General features: G+C 45.1%; 2 protein-coding genes across 2 annotated transcripts; both read left to right on the forward strand.

Moving 5' to 3' along the window:
• On the forward strand, positions 1–2,651 carry LOC105696490. The gene is made up of 4 exons (XM_012418999.2): positions 1–15; positions 121–384; positions 1,937–2,197; positions 2,498–2,651. Exons 1-4 carry the CDS (start codon positions 1–3, stop codon positions 2,618–2,620), a joined length of 663 nt encoding a protein of 220 aa, XP_012274422.1. The 3' UTR covers positions 2,621–2,651.
• Positions 2,652–6,893: 4,242 nt separating this feature from the next.
• Positions 6,894–17,925, forward strand: LOC105698057 (breast cancer anti-estrogen resistance protein 3). Its single transcript, XM_012421955.2, has 6 exons — positions 6,894–7,414; positions 9,743–9,968; positions 12,951–13,065; positions 14,625–14,864; positions 15,045–16,467; positions 16,646–17,925. The coding sequence occupies exons 1-6, from the start codon at positions 7,372–7,374 to the stop codon at positions 16,975–16,977; spliced, it is 2,379 nt and encodes a 792-aa protein (XP_012277378.1). The 5' UTR covers positions 6,894–7,371; the 3' UTR covers positions 16,978–17,925.

Here is a 17,925-nt window from a genome sequence, read left to right on the forward strand (position 1 = left end):
ATGACAGTCTTTTCGGTTGGAGGGGAATAATAACGTCTGGTTTGAAATATTTCAGAGAATTTAGTTGATTAATTAGAAATGCACTGATTTGAGGGTAGAATTTATGCTTTGCTGTTTCAGCAGAAGTCGGGAGGGAAGATTTTCAAGCTGGCTCCTTTCAAGCTGCGCTTCGCGAAGCGCACGAAGTCGCGCGGAGAGGGCGAAGCGAGTCGCAGCAACAGCGTGGAGTGCGAGGAAACTAATCAGCAACAAGTCGAACCCGTTCAATCGCTGGTCAATTCTAATAGTAGACCAGGAACTCCAGCCACGGAAGGGAATCTTGTTACCACCGGAAACGCGATTCCCAACTCGCCGCCGCCATCTTACGAGCACGTTCTCGAAGAAGTAAGGAAACGTGGAGTTGACCCTTATTCAGAAATTGGGGTTGTCCATTGTGGAGTATCGCCTTTGACGCGATCATATTTAACGTGGATTACATGCAGGGTGTCATGGCGGGATGCTAACATGTTACGACTCAGACAATACGACATGTACACCGGTTACAAATTTGCATTGACGTCAGCGGGCATCTTCGGCACATTCTGCAGCAGTTAACTATTTTCGGCTGATTGAAGTCGCCATAAACCTTGAGTCGCGGGCATTGATGAAATGTTATCCAGCCATCGTTAAGCCGAGTCTCGTAGATGCAAATTATGACCAATATTTTAAAGTAAACGCAGTTTGGGTGCCTAGAAAGAATATAGATTTTTTTATATACTTCTGGCGCCGTAAGTACAGGTGACCAGTTATACAGCTCCGTAAAGCGCGGTAGTATACTTTCAGGGGCACGTTAAAATTTCCGACTTCCTGCCATAAGGATAATTTTTGTCAAATTCAATTTAATTATTTTCCACGAATTGTATATCCCTGATTACGTGTTTAAATGATTGCATAAGCATAAGCAAGGTCCTTTATTATCGATTAGGAGAATATTTATGGCTACTTGATACGGTGAACAGTATAATATAAATGTTACGGGTTTTAGGCTAATTAATTGCGTCCACCTCGATCAGTTGGAATACGGGACAGTTCCAATTGGACAGAATCCGATTAGAAATCGTGTGTACGACCGACCGTATACGCAATTGACTCCGCGCATGATCGACCATGTGTACAATTAACCGTACGTACGACTCATTGCGCGTGTAATTACTCGGACACGCAATCCCCGTGCACACTTCAGTTTAGCAAAAAATTAATCCACGCGTACAGGATCGCCTATTTAATTTATCCACTTGTGCAGCAATCAATTATCATTCCCAGCCTTCGGCATTCACCGGGCTCTTTTTGCATAAAATTACCCCGTCGATTGAACATTCTCACCGGCGTTCCCCTCAATTTTATAAAGTGCACATGTACACCGTGGACAGGTTGATCTCGTCACTGTCAGCCTTTCAAAATCTTCTCTCGTGACATCCGTGCGATCTCGACAAATAAAAGAAGAAACCTGCTTGCGACCAATTGCAATTTCCCGCACTGATAAAAATCGATGGAAATTTACGATGAAATTATTTACACACCTCGTAAGCTGAAGTTTGACGTTGCAAAACGTAAAAGTGAGAGGATTAGAAATTACCAAATATAGAAATACAAATAAATGCATTGGTGCACTTTAACTTGAATTAAATGTAACGTTACGTTATAATTTTCTTTCACTTCAATTAGGGGTGGATATTACGGAGATAATGTGATTTTACTGCAATTTATTGCGGCATCGAAATAATTAATTTAAATATACATGGTCATTTTTGTCAGTGCGATAATATTGATAACAGGAGTTTCCTTTAAATTCTCGTGGATTTATTTCACCTCACGGCCTGTTATCTTATTTTTAGTTTTCGTACTTTTCTTTATTTCGCGGTTAAACATTAATAAGTGCCACTTTAATTGATCGCAGACGCGACTTGTACAGTCGACCAGCAACACGCAAGAAACGGAGGAACAGGACGAGGAGATGGAGGAGCAGATGAGACAGGAAAGAATGGCGATTCGAGAAAGTAGCACAGGAAGTGGAGGAGGTCCTGGAGCGACGATAAGAACCCCTGCGAAGGGTCCAGAAATCCTGCACAAATCCAGCAAAGAACTGTACAGAGCCGTGGCAAAACAATGGGGAATCACTTGTAAGATGAGCGATCATTGCAGATGCCTCGACTGCCAGGTGAATATTGTTTCGTCGATACAAAAACAAAAAAAAAACGCCCGACCACCCTTTGCCACCCCTCCAGCGGTTTTATTTAAGTATCCTATCTCAAAAAAAAAATCATATTCGCGAACAAATGAAAGAATGGAAGGTTGCATTATTGAGAATCCCATAAGAGGGGAGCAAGTCGAAGGTGGATGTATGATCACGTTTTTGGTTATGATACGTTTATGATACGTCGGAAGGGTGGATTTAGGGTGTTGATCGGTGTGTTTGTTGTTATCATTTAATTTAGTTTAGGGTTTGAACTGCTTATAGAGTCATTATTTCGACTGCGAGTACGAAAAGGACGAGCAGGAGAAGACGGATGGCGGACTCGGGGCTGGGACACCTATGTTCATCTCTGAAATGATGCATGGGGCAACTTGTGTCATCTTGTAAGTCATCGAAGGGAATGATCTTGACTGTTATCGAAAATCCCTGGAGGAAGACTCCAGGACGATGCCTCGGCAAGGAGCTGATAAGGTCTCGACTTTTCGGATAAGGGAGAGGCGAAATCGGGAATTACTTTCGCGCGATCGCTAATCGATGTCGACACTCCGATAACGTGCACAAACATAAGGTAGACCCTGAGGAGTCGCATCTCGACGTCGAGGAAGTTTTGCGAGGTGTTTCACTCTCTTTCCTTTTTTTTTTTTTTTTTTCTACTGAGACATCTCGAGTATATTAATCATACATACTGTGTATTTTATGCCGAAGAAAGGCGACGCTATGGGGGAAACTTTGCCTTTGATGGAAGGACAGAAGGGAAGCAGATTTTCTAATCAATTCAATTCTTCTTTTTTTTCTTCTGATTTTAATTTAACCCTTTGAGTGAATTTTAAAGCGAGCTGTATAGTCGTGTGACTACGGAATTATGGAGCTTCGCTTCGACTGAATTAACGATAGAATTATAGCAGATTATATATTTTGTATGTCGAAAGTTTTGTATGTCCAAGGAGGAGTGGAGATGGCATTGGAATTTGTTTTTTATTTTTTTTTTTTCCACTTGGTTTCTTTTCCCCTCGCGAGAGGGTAGAGAGGAGTTTTTCATTTTCTAATACTACACCGACCAACGGATACTAATTTAATCAAAGTAATCTACAATTTCGTCGGTAGCTCCGAAATTGCGGAGTCCCTCGTTTACCCCGTATTTACATTTACTGCGAGGTTATGTCTATATAACGCGATATATATATTCCTACGGTATCCGTCGAAGCAGTGACATAACTTGATATTGCAATCTCGTTGAAAAGTCGCCGTTATTTTTCTAAAAGCATCTAAGCAAATCACGGCGAACGAGCCTAACCGCTCTCTGTCCAGGAATTTGACGGAGTGTTCCAAGAATTATATGGAATATTCCAGGAATGTCGCGGGGTCTTCGAGGAATTTTTTCTCTCGATTGGAAGACATCGAGGGTCGTACTTCCGGATGAGAAAAATCCCCAAGGTCCACTGGACGATTGTAAAGATTTTTTTTTTTCAAAACTTAACATGGGAACAGCGACAATGGCGCGCATGGTGTAACATATATCTCGATGGCGAATTAGTCGAAATAGTCCATATAGTCACGTCCCAAAACGATGTCGTGTGTGTTTGTTTAGGTAAGCGGTAACGCGTAAATGTTAATTGTGGTGAAAAATGTGCCTAACCGAGTGGCACCCTCCACGAAATTAGGTTATCCTCGCCGAGTGACAGTTTTGATCGTAGAGAGTATCGTCGCGATCAGCTGACTGCGAAGTGTACGTGAAATTTTGCGAAACGAGGACTAAAACTATTTCTAGTCTGAGTAGCCTAACACGTGTATAGAAAAATAGCCGAAATCGTGCTCGGGTTACCATTTAATTCTTAAAGGTAACGTTCACACCGACTGTGGTACAATTACGAAATCGTTCCTACTATTCGAAGAGCTGTTACACGATTTTGGCGATTCTTCCTCGATATTGTACACGGAATTAGATATATAGCGTCAATTTATAACTACGATCCTAGCTCTAAGGACTAACCGGAAGACTGTAGTTGGCTACGGGGGAGGTTCTCGAGTTGTCCCATGATTTCCTAAAGACTCTTATCGCGGTTAACTTCTTTCTCTTAAATGTCATATCAATAGAGAATCTTACGTTTGTTATTAATCTACACCTGGTTTGCGCTTTGTTATCAATGATAGATCCTTTAGAGATTTTATGAGATCATGGAACAACTTAATGTGAAATCTCTGTACAAAGTCATCGGTGAGGTGACCCACTCTGATTGGTAGTTATCGATAATTTCTTTAGAATCGGTCGCCTAATTTAGTCTATTTTCTAACTGAATCGTTCTCCCTCGATGGTCCTAATCGAATTCGTTGCTCTACAGTTTGGTACCGTAGAACATCTAGATAGATTACGTGGATGTCGACGAGAGGAAAGGCACCATACCGCCGTAGGGGATGGTTACTCGAAAACGTATGAAAGTATTAATCCATCGATCAATTAACGTCGAAACGACCTAGGGTGGCTTCGACCATGTGGATGTCGCACAGTAATGTTAAACCTAAGTAAAGTGTCGCACAAGTACTAGGTAGATACGACTTATCGAAGCGATCGACAGCGAATGACTTTTTTCTTCTCTGGATTTTCCGGTGATGGGCGTTCGTATGCACAAGGCGGACCAAAAGAAAAAAAAAAAAAAAAAGAAGAAGGAATTCTAGGACCTCTTGAAATTTTCCTCCATTTCTACGATTCAAGTTTTGCCGAAACTTTACCTTTAATACGTTTCAACGAGGAGAATCTGAATAACATCTTCATTGACGTGTCCTTTACGAGCCATCCTTTGAAACGCCTTTTTTCAAGGAGTCCTGCATCGTTGACTCTTTTTTTACATCACGCCTATTTTTATATACATCTCGCCAAAAGCATTCGTGTTCAACGGCAGGTCGGTTCTTTTTGAAGAAAGTGTTTCGAAGGAAGGTGATCAGAATAGAATGAAACGCGAATGTCAAATTAGGTAAAGAGCGCCACTCGCTGGAAACGCAATGCGTGCCTTTACGTATAATTGTTTACCTTAATTACAAGACAACTGTCTGATTTTATACTACACTGGAACCGTTCCTAACGAGACTTCACAAGCCAGGCCTAAGAGAAAACCATAAGCCTAGAGAGAACTTCCTTTTTATTCTAATTATCTTAATTTTAGGTGCACTCATTAATGCATCGAGAACAGAACCGCAAACTAATTGACGGCCTTTATAACGCGTTAATTGATCATTCCCAACATCCAATGTCGAGATGTCATTATTTCTCGTTAATCTCACTTTCACCGTTAACTCTTCTCCTGGGAATAATTTTGGGGATGATTAAAAATCACTACGTTGTTGCAGCTCAGCTGAATCTCTTTTTGTTTTCTTGTTCTACTTTGCCACGGCCGGGGAAACAAAAAAAATGCAGAAACGCACGCGTGCGTGCCCCTCAATATGCGTGCCTGGATACACGTGCGCGTAGATGGTGCATTAATTTCTAATGTTTAAGAAAACAATGTGAATACAATGGCGCAAGAGGTGGAGAGAAGGCGAGTCTTTGCACGTCGATGTAATATAACAAACGGCAGTAATAAAGAAGGCCTAAACGCATTACACGCGTGTTTAATCGTAAATCGAGGTTTACATAATCGCGCCCGAGGGAGCGGCTCGGTTTATTTTGGCATTTTTTTTTTTTTTTTACAGGGAAACGGCGATTCGATCTTCCTCGAGCGGTGACGGCATTAAATTGACATTAAATTGGGTAAATTTCGGGAGGAATTTATGGCGCTTTCACTTAGAAAGAGTCCACTGTTAAGCACTTATGCTTCGCATTCTTGCGGCGTGATAGGTCGAAGGGAGTTAGAAAGTAAAGTTAAAGGTAGACCGCGTAGACGCATTCCCTCGGAGGTTCAACAGGTGTTTCGTGTTTCTGCGGTATAACCTATGTAGAATATAATCGACGTCCGAGGAAAAATCCCAACAACGTGGGGAAGAGTTCCCGTTACAATTACGACGGCAGCTTGAGGTTGGATATTTTTATTTTCTTGCAAGCAAGGTCTCGCAGTCGTAATGGCGAGTCTTGGGCCTCTAGAGGCCAGGTACTCTTGTGATCCTAAACAAAGCGCATTCCTCTTCGGTTTCTTGCGTTTACAGGGACGCCAAGTCGAAACGACGTGCGGATATACGGTCTGAAACACTTTTTAGAGGATTAGTTTCGGAGCTTTTCAGCTTAACGGTGACGAGTGAATTATTATGAATGAATAATTATTTAAAATCGATATGGAAGATAAGTGCGGTACCTTAAAACGAGTCCACTTAAGTAATGACACGTTTTGAGAGGAGAGGTTCAAGAGATGCTAATTCTTTCCGCTCGACCTCAATGACTGCGAATCACTGGGAGTCGTGCAGTATGCACTCCTGCATCTCTGCATTACTCTGACGTCACGCTCTGCTCACGTGGCCGTATTAGTATTACGTATCAATCGAACGCGATGCAACACATACTACTTGCACATCTCCATGTCCCTCTCTTCCTCCGATACTATTTCCGTAATTCGCCGACGGTCTTTCTCTCTCTTTCTCTCTTCCACGGTAATAAGCTCCTCCCGACAAACCTTCACCATTGCTCTCTCACAATGATCTCCTCATACCTATAAAAAAAAAATGGATATTCATTTCCAAGCTTCAAAAAGTCGTAACTTTATGAGTTAACGTTTCTCTAGGTACTTTCGTTTCTCTCCCTCCGGTCACGTGGCAGATCTCTCTTCCTCTCTTGCCGAGTCGCTCTGGTCACCTGTCTCCGTCTCCCTTCCTCTCGTGGCTTGGCGATACGTCGCTCTCCGTCGCACTTACGCGCGTATGCGGGCGCCTTTACCCGCGTTTCTCTATCTCTCCGCTACCTGCATCGCGTATCCCCTCCCCGGCCTCCTTCTTTCTCTCTCTAACCCACATGGGCCCGCATCGTGCCTTCTCTCTCGGCTGCGGCCATGCGGGCCCTTCCCCCACCCCGCTCCGCCATGCCGGACCCAGCACGGCTATTTCTCCAGTCACGTTGCCGGACTACGGCAGTGTCCGTAAGACCGCCGCGAGGTCGCCATCGTCTGTCGATACTCCGGCCGTTTTTGCCCCTCCCATGCTGATCGAGAGGTTCGCCGGAAATGGGGAAGACGGCCAGCAAACTCAAATCTCGACGTAGTCAGAGTTAGTGCAATATTTTACGCTTTCATTTCTTAATGTCCCTGCCTCATTACCTCGTACATAGATTGCCAGTTGCGTATCCGTTATCTGTCTTTCAGCGACTAGACGTCTTTTAGCCTTGAATGTTAGGCACGAGGAAGGACACCCTATTCCTTTATCGTTCCGTAATCCTGAATTTTCATGGTGACATATATTGGGGAGGACTACGTGCCAGTATTTTTGGGTTAAATTTTTCATTCTCACTTTTTTCATTCTATTTTCTTATTTTATTTGTTACGCCGAAACCTCATGACGAGGGCTAGGAATTTTCTTAATTTAGTCCTTGGATCTATCCAGAGCGTGTATTTCAAATTATGCCGTTTTTCGTCGAGATTTCGGGGAAAAGAAATATTACGCGAGATTTGGACGTTGCTATTTCATGTCCGGAGGACAACTATCTCTTTAGTCGCACTGCCGAAACGTGATCGGTGTCCACACGACCGTAGCAGTGTCATACGCGACATTCCAACGAGTCCTACTAGTTCCACGTCGATCCTGGAACCGGACAGGAATCGGAACGACAAACGTCATGTTGCGAGTAGTTAAAGTCCACCTCCGAAATGTCTCTATTACTTGGATAAAACAATAATCAAGTTCGATCCCCCCAGGAAGAAGAAAAAAAAAAAAGTCAACCCGTCGACCAGGAAATTCCGAAAATCCGAAATAATTTCGATGTACTTAGATTTTTAATTACCAGGAGGAAATTCATTGCAATCCTTTGGAAAGTAACTACAACAACCGGGAATCTGCGAGAATCGCGAAATCGGCGAGATTGAATTTTTTTCTATTTTTTTTTTTTCCATGCTTTCCTTTTATCTCCTTTCTTTTGAATTTCCCGCCGGAAGGATGGGATGGCAATTTATGTATATGTTTTATTGTTTATGTATATGTTTAAATACTTGGTAAGGGAGAGTGGCTCGACTCGGTTTTCTGCCCGAATATGTTACCTGGGTATATATCGTTATCAAGAACGTCAACATAGATAGGCAAGAGGTGGGAGCCGAATCGATCGGCTGGTCTCCCGTATCGATTCTCTCCGTGGATACGAAAGAACTTTTTATCCGACCTCTTTCCTTTACATTTCTCACCGTTGAAGAGCGATGAGAGAAGAGGAATGCCCGCCTGCCATTTTTAATCTCATGGGAGGGGGGTTTATGTCGAATTGATATCGAGGCGAATTATAATTGGACGCTTAATCGGATCTCCCCGCGAAATCTGGCTCGAGTTCGCTCGAGTTTGGCCGCTCTTATAAATATTATTCCCAGGCCGTTCCTTTTCTCGGAACGACTCGCCACGTCCCCGTGTTTGTTGACTTTAGGGAAATGGAAAATAAATTTACACGACGCCTCGACTGCATCTTGCATCGGGATGCAAGCGCGCCATTAAACAACGCGTCCAAACGATCCCGACGTTTACTCTTTCTTTTTTTTTTTTTTCACATAATTTTCGAAGCGTTATTTACATGACACGTTCTAAAAGCGTTAAATATACATGATGCATATTAACGCTCATTTAAGAATGAATGATTCGTTCAATTGTTATATTTTACTCGGTGCAATTTGAAGGGAGGCGTTTTCGCGCGTCGAGATTTCCGAATTTTTTTTTTTTCGAGTTACGCGACACGGGATTTGTTTTTTTGGTTTTTTTTTATTATTTCAGAGGGTACCAGAAGTGCAGGGAACAAGGCAACGGTTTGTTCTGAATTTTCGAGGCCGCTCCAGGTGGAAAATATGCGCGATAGCCGAGGTTAAGTGCGCATACTTATCTCGGCATAAACGGCTTTATCGCCGGCGTTACGTTGGTTGCCGGATAGTTATACGGCCACGCACATCTGCATTCCGCCCGGTATTTTTTTTTTTTTTGACTGTCTTCTTTATTTATGATTTTCCTTTTATTATCTTTATAACGCCGAAAGCATCGTCGCGCACTAAACGGAGTATTTGGATCTTGCTTTCAGCGGCTCGAGAGAGGAATAAATCGTTTAACAAAAATTTTCGATTCAATTTGTAAAGACTGAGGAATTTTTTGCCGACGAGTAATAACCCTATATCGATCGATTATGAATTCTAAGGCTGATCGATTTTTTTTTCAAACTCCTGGCAATCTTGTACGAGCGTGAAATCCCACCTCCATTTTTTATCCTAATGAGTTTTATCTCCAGTGGATATTATTTCTTTTTTTATTCATGCCGAGTATCGATTGTTTTATTAATTTCTGCGAGAAATGTGATTGCGAATTTATGGAACGTCTCCTAATTTCCGCATCCGGTGCGCGGTTTATTCACTTATTCAGGCATCGCGTGGAGCTTCCGGTTCCCCTCGGTGGGCACTCTCCAAAATTTGGGCACCGGAAATGGCCGGCGCCGGAAACGAGACGGCCTCCCTGGCGCCGAATCCAGCAGGGATCTTCGCTCGAAGAGACACACGATCCACCTCCAACCGGAAGTCGTGCTTAGGAACGAACCGACCCTGGTCGTCACTCCGCCTTCTCCAGAAGTGTTCAATAGACGAGGACACCGGTAATTATGATTCCCCCAGATTATTACAAGGTGGCGACTTCCAGGCCGATTTGGCAACCCGTTTAGAAAGGAAATCCCCGAGGACTTATTCATAAGCTAATTTGAAGATCAATCGAAGGTCCGATTTTTCATACCTTATTTCTCAAATCTCATTTTGAGATATTCAATCCCAGATCCTCTCTACCATGGTTTATTCGCTTTCGGTATCTGTGTACTTCCTCGAGCAAAAAGTACGCTGCAATTAAATTTCATTTGACTTACCAGCCAATTTGGGAATAATATCTAAGTCGTCTGAAAATCGATAGTCAAATTAGTGTGGTAATAATTGGCGTTAATAATGAGAATTCATGCATAAAATTGCATGTGCACGTGTACTTAAAATGACGCCAGCTTGCACAGGCATGGCGCAGAAAACGCGGCCTTTTTTGGCCAGTCTGCAGATATATCCGGGATGAGAATCCGGGATCAGTGTTCCCTAATTATGACCCATCTATGGTGGACGAGAACTGCACCCTTTATTCCCTTTTTACGAGCTCGCCGAGGACGAGGGCGAATCGTTTTCTCGTACTCTTCCTCCACCTCGACACTGTAAGGACATTCAGGACTTTAAGGTGGTATGAATGTTGGATGTATCGAATGGACTAAAATCTCACCAGGTGATTCTAGAGACCCTAAGGAAGGTCACCACGTCCGTGGGATTTAACCTTCCTTCGATTTCTTTATTAACATCCTTTTAATTCCTTATTAAACGGGAAATTCATGGGATCTCCATTTTTAATTAGGAAGATCTCTTCAAGAAATTCCCTTTCAGGATTTCACCGGGAGATTAATTGAATTTATTTATATTAATTGAATTTATCATTTGATAATTGTATTCCCGATCGTTTACAGAGGTGGTGCAGTTTCCGTTTCGTATTTTGTCTTTGTTTCTTATTTTGTCTTCGTTTTTAATTCTTTTTCTCCTCGCCTCTTCAAGATGGCCGCCTTGACGCGCTCCCCTGCCATCACGGAGAATTGCTAGTGATAGCAGTTTTAATCAGAGACGCCGTCGCGAAAGGTAGTATTCTCTTCTGCGAATGAATTTCTTCGCCAGACCTCGTCCCCTGCACTTTGCTGCACCTGCAGCTCTCGTTGCACCAACGGGCGCGGACGTGCGTATGCAACGTTATCGATGCAACCCGAGGAGAGGAATAATCAAGACGGCATTAAAGCCTTCCACGAATTGTTTTCATCCCCCTATCGCAGATGCATCGCCGTAGCGATGCATACCAATCCGCCATGGACAATTGCATACAATTGCATCTTAAGGCGACGCGAAAGTGATCTCGTTTATGAAACTTAACTCCGAAATGTATGTGTAAAAAAATGTCATTTTTCAAACGACATTTTTCCACGTGGACAGAAAAGACCCCGAGACTTCCATCTCCTTTCAAATTCGTTCACAACAATTTCATTTTGTACATAGAATATAATTTCACGCCATGAAGAAGGAAAGAGATGTTTTCTCGAACGGTGGGGACATTTTATTAATTATCTCTTTGGAACGAGGAAAAATTTCTTTGAGAGTTAACGAAGGCTCAATGAGTTCTCTATCTGTCAGGGTAGGCTCAGGAAAATTCATATCACTGTTAAATGAGAAACCTCGTTTTTTTTCCCCTGAATTATTTCGAAATTACATTTTGGTTTCATGGGATTCTCTGATATTAGAATTTTTCACGATTGCACTTGGAAAGCTGGACCTCGGTTAGATGATCAAGGAGGCGGGTCTCCAGGTGTGAGTCGTTCCTCTCGTTAGTTTCCACGTCTTCCTAGGAGACGATCGAATATCATGTCGCCGGGGTGCAGATCCGGGGGAAAAAGTGCATCCGTCCCGGCCCTATCGAGCGCATCGCCGCGCGGACACGCGCAGAGTGCATTCTCGGCCTACCCCTCGCGGGCTGCGCCCCTGTCGAGGGGCCTCGTCCAGATCGATAATTCTCTACGCAGGTCCTACCGAAGAACCGCTCCCAGAGGAACTAAAAGGAAAAAAAAGCAGCCCAAACCCTCGGGAAGAAGTCATTCGGGGGGGCGAATCGATCCGGTTTTCCACCCGGCGAGACGACCCCTGAAAAAGGGTGCATGGCGGGGCGAGAATGGAAATATGCACCGTGCATTCGGCCATCTACATGGAGTGGGGAACCAGGTGCCCAGGGGCGGAGATGGAACCCCCGGAAATCCTATTTCACGAGCTCGAGTCGCCGACTAAACAGGATTATCCAGGCCCACAGGAATACCTCATTGATATGCATGCACCTTTGGCTTTAGGGCTGCACCCCATAGACTCATTCGCACCTCGGTTTTAGGGTTATATGACCGTTTTCAAAAGTGAGACATTTAGCCCTGACTAGTTTTGGGCATATTTTATTTTCCTACTAACTCGTCCTGGGTAATTTCGATTAAGTCCTATTGTTGGGAGGGAGGATAAAAGAAATTGATATGTCCGCCGGTTTTGAGGGTTCAAGTGGATTTTCTCGATTTTCGAGGAGGGTGTCGATTTTTCTTTTTTTTTTTCATTCTAACAGTTTCGGTCCTTTAAATGAGTTCATGGATTATATTTATTTCCGATGGGTGTTCGGTGAGTTTCTCGATTTTCTAGGGTGGGTTTGTGGATTTTCTCGATTTTCGAGGAGGGTGTCGATTTTTCTTTTTTTTTTTTTCATTCTAACAGTTTCGGTCCTTTAAATGAGTTCATGGATTATATTTATTTCCGATGGGTGTTCGGTGAGTTTCTCGACTTTCTCGATTTTTTAGGGGCATCTGGGTGCCCCAGGTGGCACGGCCCTGAGGAGTACAGGGACCGACGAGAGGCTCGCTCTCTCAGTGGGGTGCGCGCGCTCGTCGCGAGCCAAACCCTAAGTCGAGGGTCCGAGACAGAGGAACTCGAAAAAGGAAAATCCCCATCTCGGGATGGACCACGGGAGTGACGATCACTTTTAATCTCAGGGTGGCGGTTCAAGGCCAGGACCAGGAAGAGTCGACCGACCTGGTGGACGCGAGTCCTCGGACCGACCTGCGACCAGGAGACCCCGAGAGGAACAACAACCTCGACCTGTCCATGGTGAGTGTCAACTCGAAACTCCTCCTCCCCATAAATATGATTCGACAGGAAGGAAAAAGGAAAAAAATATCATCCATCTCTGGGAGACGGAGGAAGGGCGGATTTTTATGGGGATACTCGGTTCGATACAATTCATCCAGCAGCCATTCGCAGGATGAGGTGAAAAAAAAAAACAAAAAAAAATCAAAAGGAGGTGGACACGAGCGAGTGGGTGGTTCTCGAGTTCCTGGGGATGTTTCATGGGGGATGTAGAGGTGATAGAAATTGTATGGTACTCGAAGCTTGATCATAGGAACCCGTGGAAATATGGTGAACCACCATTGGACGTCGACAGGGTCGAAAAAAAAGGTTCCATGGGGAAAGCCCGGGAGATTCGGGGCGATTTTTATACGGAAAAAGAGGAGGCAACCTTGACCTCTCCACCATGAATCATGGCGTTTCGCCGTGGAGGGTGAGATCGATAATATGGAGGAAACCTGAAATAGGAGAGGTGCCAAGGGGGCCGCGTGATATTAATTTAGGATTTTTTCAAGAAGAGTTTATATGTACTCGTGCCGAGAGCCGTTCGACGTACAAAGATGGATATTCATAGACCGAGGTTGTCACGTGGTGGTTTCTTACGGGTCGACGACCGAAAGTCGAACTGGAACGTCTTCGAGAACTCTTCTAATAGCAGGTGGATGGAAAACCTGAAGCCACTCCTTGTCCCTAAAAAATGAAAAATAAAAAAAAATACTAATTATTTACACGTATCGGAGATTAGTAGATGAAGTAATTAAGCTCGGGAGGATAAACAACGGGTACTCATTAACCGTGTTAGTATCCAATAGCACCGGAGAAGCTTCACGAGTTTCCATTCTCACCTGCACTTTCACCCGCAGGTAGCATTTATACTTCCCAGGAACCGGCGCTTGACCTTTCGCACCTTCGTAAGTTGTAAGCACCTCCACCTTGGGCAACCTATCTGCACACCTGTTGCAGGTGCCGATACCCGGTGGTTGATAATTTTCATAATTTTTTTTTTTTTTTTTTCATGCTAGTTTACATTGTCACACCCGCCGCAACTTGGTACTCCTGGAAACAATGGAATGTCGGTGATTGCAAAGTCGACTTTTAGGAGGAGGGTATTTACGACGGTTGATAAGAGATCGATCGCCGTATCATGGCTCAATTTTTGAAGCACGGTTGCCGACAATGATGAAGGCGACCGGATTAACAGTCAAGGCTACTCTCATTAAGCCAATTACTTGCGCGTCTCCGATGGGCACAATTGCGCGACTCTTACCCGGAAAGTCGGCGCGCACATGAATCTTCGTCGAGGATCGACATCCTTGGAAGAATTTGTTAAAACGTTATTACCGATATTTCCTAAAAAATCAATTGACCTCGAGAGTACACATTAATGTCCAGATATGCAAATTAGAGCCACGGACCCGATTACCGCGATACGCTCAAATTGAACCGTCCACTTTGACCGTAAGGTCGCGGATTTGTATCGTCTACTTTAACGATTAAATCGCAAATTATTAACATTTTATTAACATAATTTTCCTTCTCAGGAGCAGCCCGAGGAGTCGACCCGGAAGCTCCTGGAGCGAGAACTCCGTCTTCTGGACCCGAGGGATCTGCGATCTCACGCCTGGTACCACGGAAGCACTCTTCGGGGTGGTCGCAAAGGTGCCGAGACCGAGGTTCCGAACGATGGCGACTTCCTGGTGCGAGATTGCGCCTCCCAGCCCGGGAACTACGTCCTCACGGTCCGGTGGAAGGGCCAGGCCCTGCACTTCGTCATCAATAGGGTTGGCTAATTTTTTTTAGAACTCTGAATCCGATTTTCGGTATGACCTTATCATTAGGTAGATGCATCGGGACCGAGAACTGGTGGAAAAAAATTCTCAGGGGATGTTAAGGACGATGGATATGTACATGAGAAAGTTATTAATATTAGACGCGGCATTAATTTCTGTATCTCTTTGTAGGTGGTTATCCAGCCAGACACGGTGTACGAGCGGGCCCAGTATCAATTCGAGGACGAGGCTTTTGATACGGTCGCCGACCTGATAACGTTCTACGTGGGAAGTGGCAGACCCATAAGTCAAGCCAGCGGGGCACGGATAGTGCACCCTAGGCCAAGATCGGTCCCATTGACATGCATGCCGACTCCGAGCACCCAACACGGCTCCAGTCCGTCTTCGACCTTATCCACGGGTTCTCCACCTCGGCTTCCCAGGAAGCAGCAACGGAGTCACTCCTTGACCCCCCAGCAGCACTCGGACCAGCACTCGGTACCGAACACCTCGATGACCTCCAACCTCCCGGTGCACTCGAGTACCTTGCCTCGAGTACCTCCCATCCAGAGCCAGCCTCCATCGTGTTCCTTGTCCCTGGGTCGCCAGAAGATCACCAGGGTGATCTCGGACCCGGCTCTTCAGCAGCAGCAGCAACAGCCTCACCTGGTCGCGAACCATCAAGGGGCTACCCCGGCTCCGCCGAAGCCTCCCAGGGTCCCTTACGTCCCCAACCACCAGCATCATCACCACCATCACCACCATCACCATCATCACCATCAGGGCTACCAAGCCTCCGGAAGCGACAGCGGCAACGGATCCGGGGACAGCGAATTCGAGACCAACAATTCCGGCGGCAACAATCCATCCCTACCTATAAAGGGCGTCATCATCCGCAGTCATCATAACGTTAACGAACCCACTGCCAGCAATGGCAGCGACTACGAGCTCTCCGCCGAGGAACAGCTGGTCGTTGCCGCGCCATCCCTGGAAATCGTTACGGTGTTGGATGTCGAAGGGTTCTCCACCTTGTTGCTCCCTGCTGGGGAACACAGGCCCTTGGACCCGACCGCTCTTAGAGGGGTTTCCGGTATGCTGCATGACTCCGCTCCCAGGGTCCTGGCCTCTCATCTCACTCGCATCGACCTTGAGATCGCTCTCCATCCTGGCATGGGGACCAGGAGTGGTCTCAGCGGCCTCGAATTGGCCACTCTTCCTCATGGCAGACAGGCCAGGTTGGATCTGATCGAGAGGTCGGAATGCCTGAAACTCCTGGTCGCCGTCACCGTGCTCGCTGGGGCTACCGCGATAGAAAGGGCTGCTACTATCAGCAAGTGGATCAAAGTTGCCGTCGATACCAAGACTGCTCTGGGGAACCTTTATGGGTTTTGCGGAGTGATGCTGGGCCTCTGTCTTCCCCAGATACAGAGGCTCGCTAATACTTGGCATTTGCTCAGGCAGAAGCACACCGATGAGGCTTTCAGTTTCGAGGCCAAGCTCAAACCTACTCTCAGGGCCATGAACGAGTGCACCAACCCCCAAGCTCCGAATACCACCCTGCCGCATTTGTTGCCACTTGCTCTGCTGGGAGAAAGAGGCCCCGAGGATGTCTTAGGTATTGAAAGTCTACTTGGCAGACCTGCGACATATGACAAAGTCGGAAATGACTCCACGGAATATACCCGTGGTGGATAGAAATTTAGATTAATGTATATTCAACTCCTCTGTTAATTACAAAACTTGCGCGAAACCGCGTGAGGGGTTTTAATGTTTTTCTTTATGGTTTCTTTTAGGAACTGCCGCACCTTCCGGGCTCACCGCTGCGATTCTTTCCTCGTGGGAGACTTCTGCTCCGGATTGCGGACTCTCCATCGTCTGGACACACCTCGAAGCCACTCGAAAGCTCGCCGAGAGCTTACCCCTTTTCCGGAGGAATGCAGAAATCGCCCTGGAGGGGTCAAGGTGTGACGAACTGCTCTCCGACGCTTTTAGAACGGAATTTCATATTAAATTCTTATGGGGAAGCAGAGGCGCCGCGGTCGCGCCCGAGGAAAGACATCTCAAGTTCACTCAAGTCCTCGACGCGATGTTCGAGAAATGTTCGGCAACCGAAGCCGCCGCGTAAACTTGGAAAGAAATCGAGAAAGTCCGGCCTAGGAATGGAGACTCTCGGAGGACCATTTTTTAATGGGACTTTGTCGACTTCTCTTTGCGCAACCTTGTCCTTGGGACAACTTTATGAAGGAAATGATACTTCTTCGTGCACTATACCGAGGGAAGATATTGATTGACTTAAACAAATCTTATATTATTGTCTTAATCATATGCCATTGCAAAGGACAATTTTATTTCGTTGGGAAGAGAGAGTCAATCTAAATTTCCTTCTTCTCGGTATAGAGTGCCCAAAGATGCGAAACTATGTGCGATAGGGCTGTATGGCTTTTTATCCAGTGTTTGGGCACTTGACTTAATTGGTATCATTTTTTTCAAAAAGGATTTAAGCTAGTCTCGCGACGAAAGTCACGACCGTTGGTCATCGGGGATACTTTTCTCCAGTGGAGCTTGAATTATAAATATTCTAAGACGCTTATTAGTTACAAAGTTCGTCCGCAATACGAGGGAATTAACGATTAGTGAAACGTACACACGGGAGCAATAACGGCTGGTAATTCCAATTTGTACCTTAACTGAACTTTGTGATTTGTAAGTTTCCAAAGTGTCTCGAAATCCTTATCACGTGTGATGGAGAAAGTATTCCCAATGGCCAGGGTTCGCATGTAAGACCCCGTGGGAAGAAACTAGAAAAAGTTATCGAAATACCCTAGATTTTCCGACTAGACCCCCTGACCCGTGACAATACAGAGATATGAGGGAAAGAAAGCAAGAGGTGCGACGAAGGAAATGTTAAACGGAAAACGATGTAAGGCACGTCCAAAGAGTAGAGAAACATACGATAGTTACCTACAAGTAATTGCGCGTACTTAATTAACTAATTGAACTGTATATTCGACCAATAACTGTGTTGTACATGTTGTTCATGTTTGTTCGTAAATATATATATCGGTATAAAAGA

This window comes from Orussus abietinus, unplaced genomic scaffold, assembly GCF_000612105.2.
Source record: "Orussus abietinus isolate OABI.00-Male unplaced genomic scaffold, Oabi_2.0 scaffold13, whole genome shotgun sequence".
Classification (NCBI taxonomy): Eukaryota; Metazoa; Arthropoda; class Insecta; order Hymenoptera; family Orussidae; genus Orussus; species Orussus abietinus.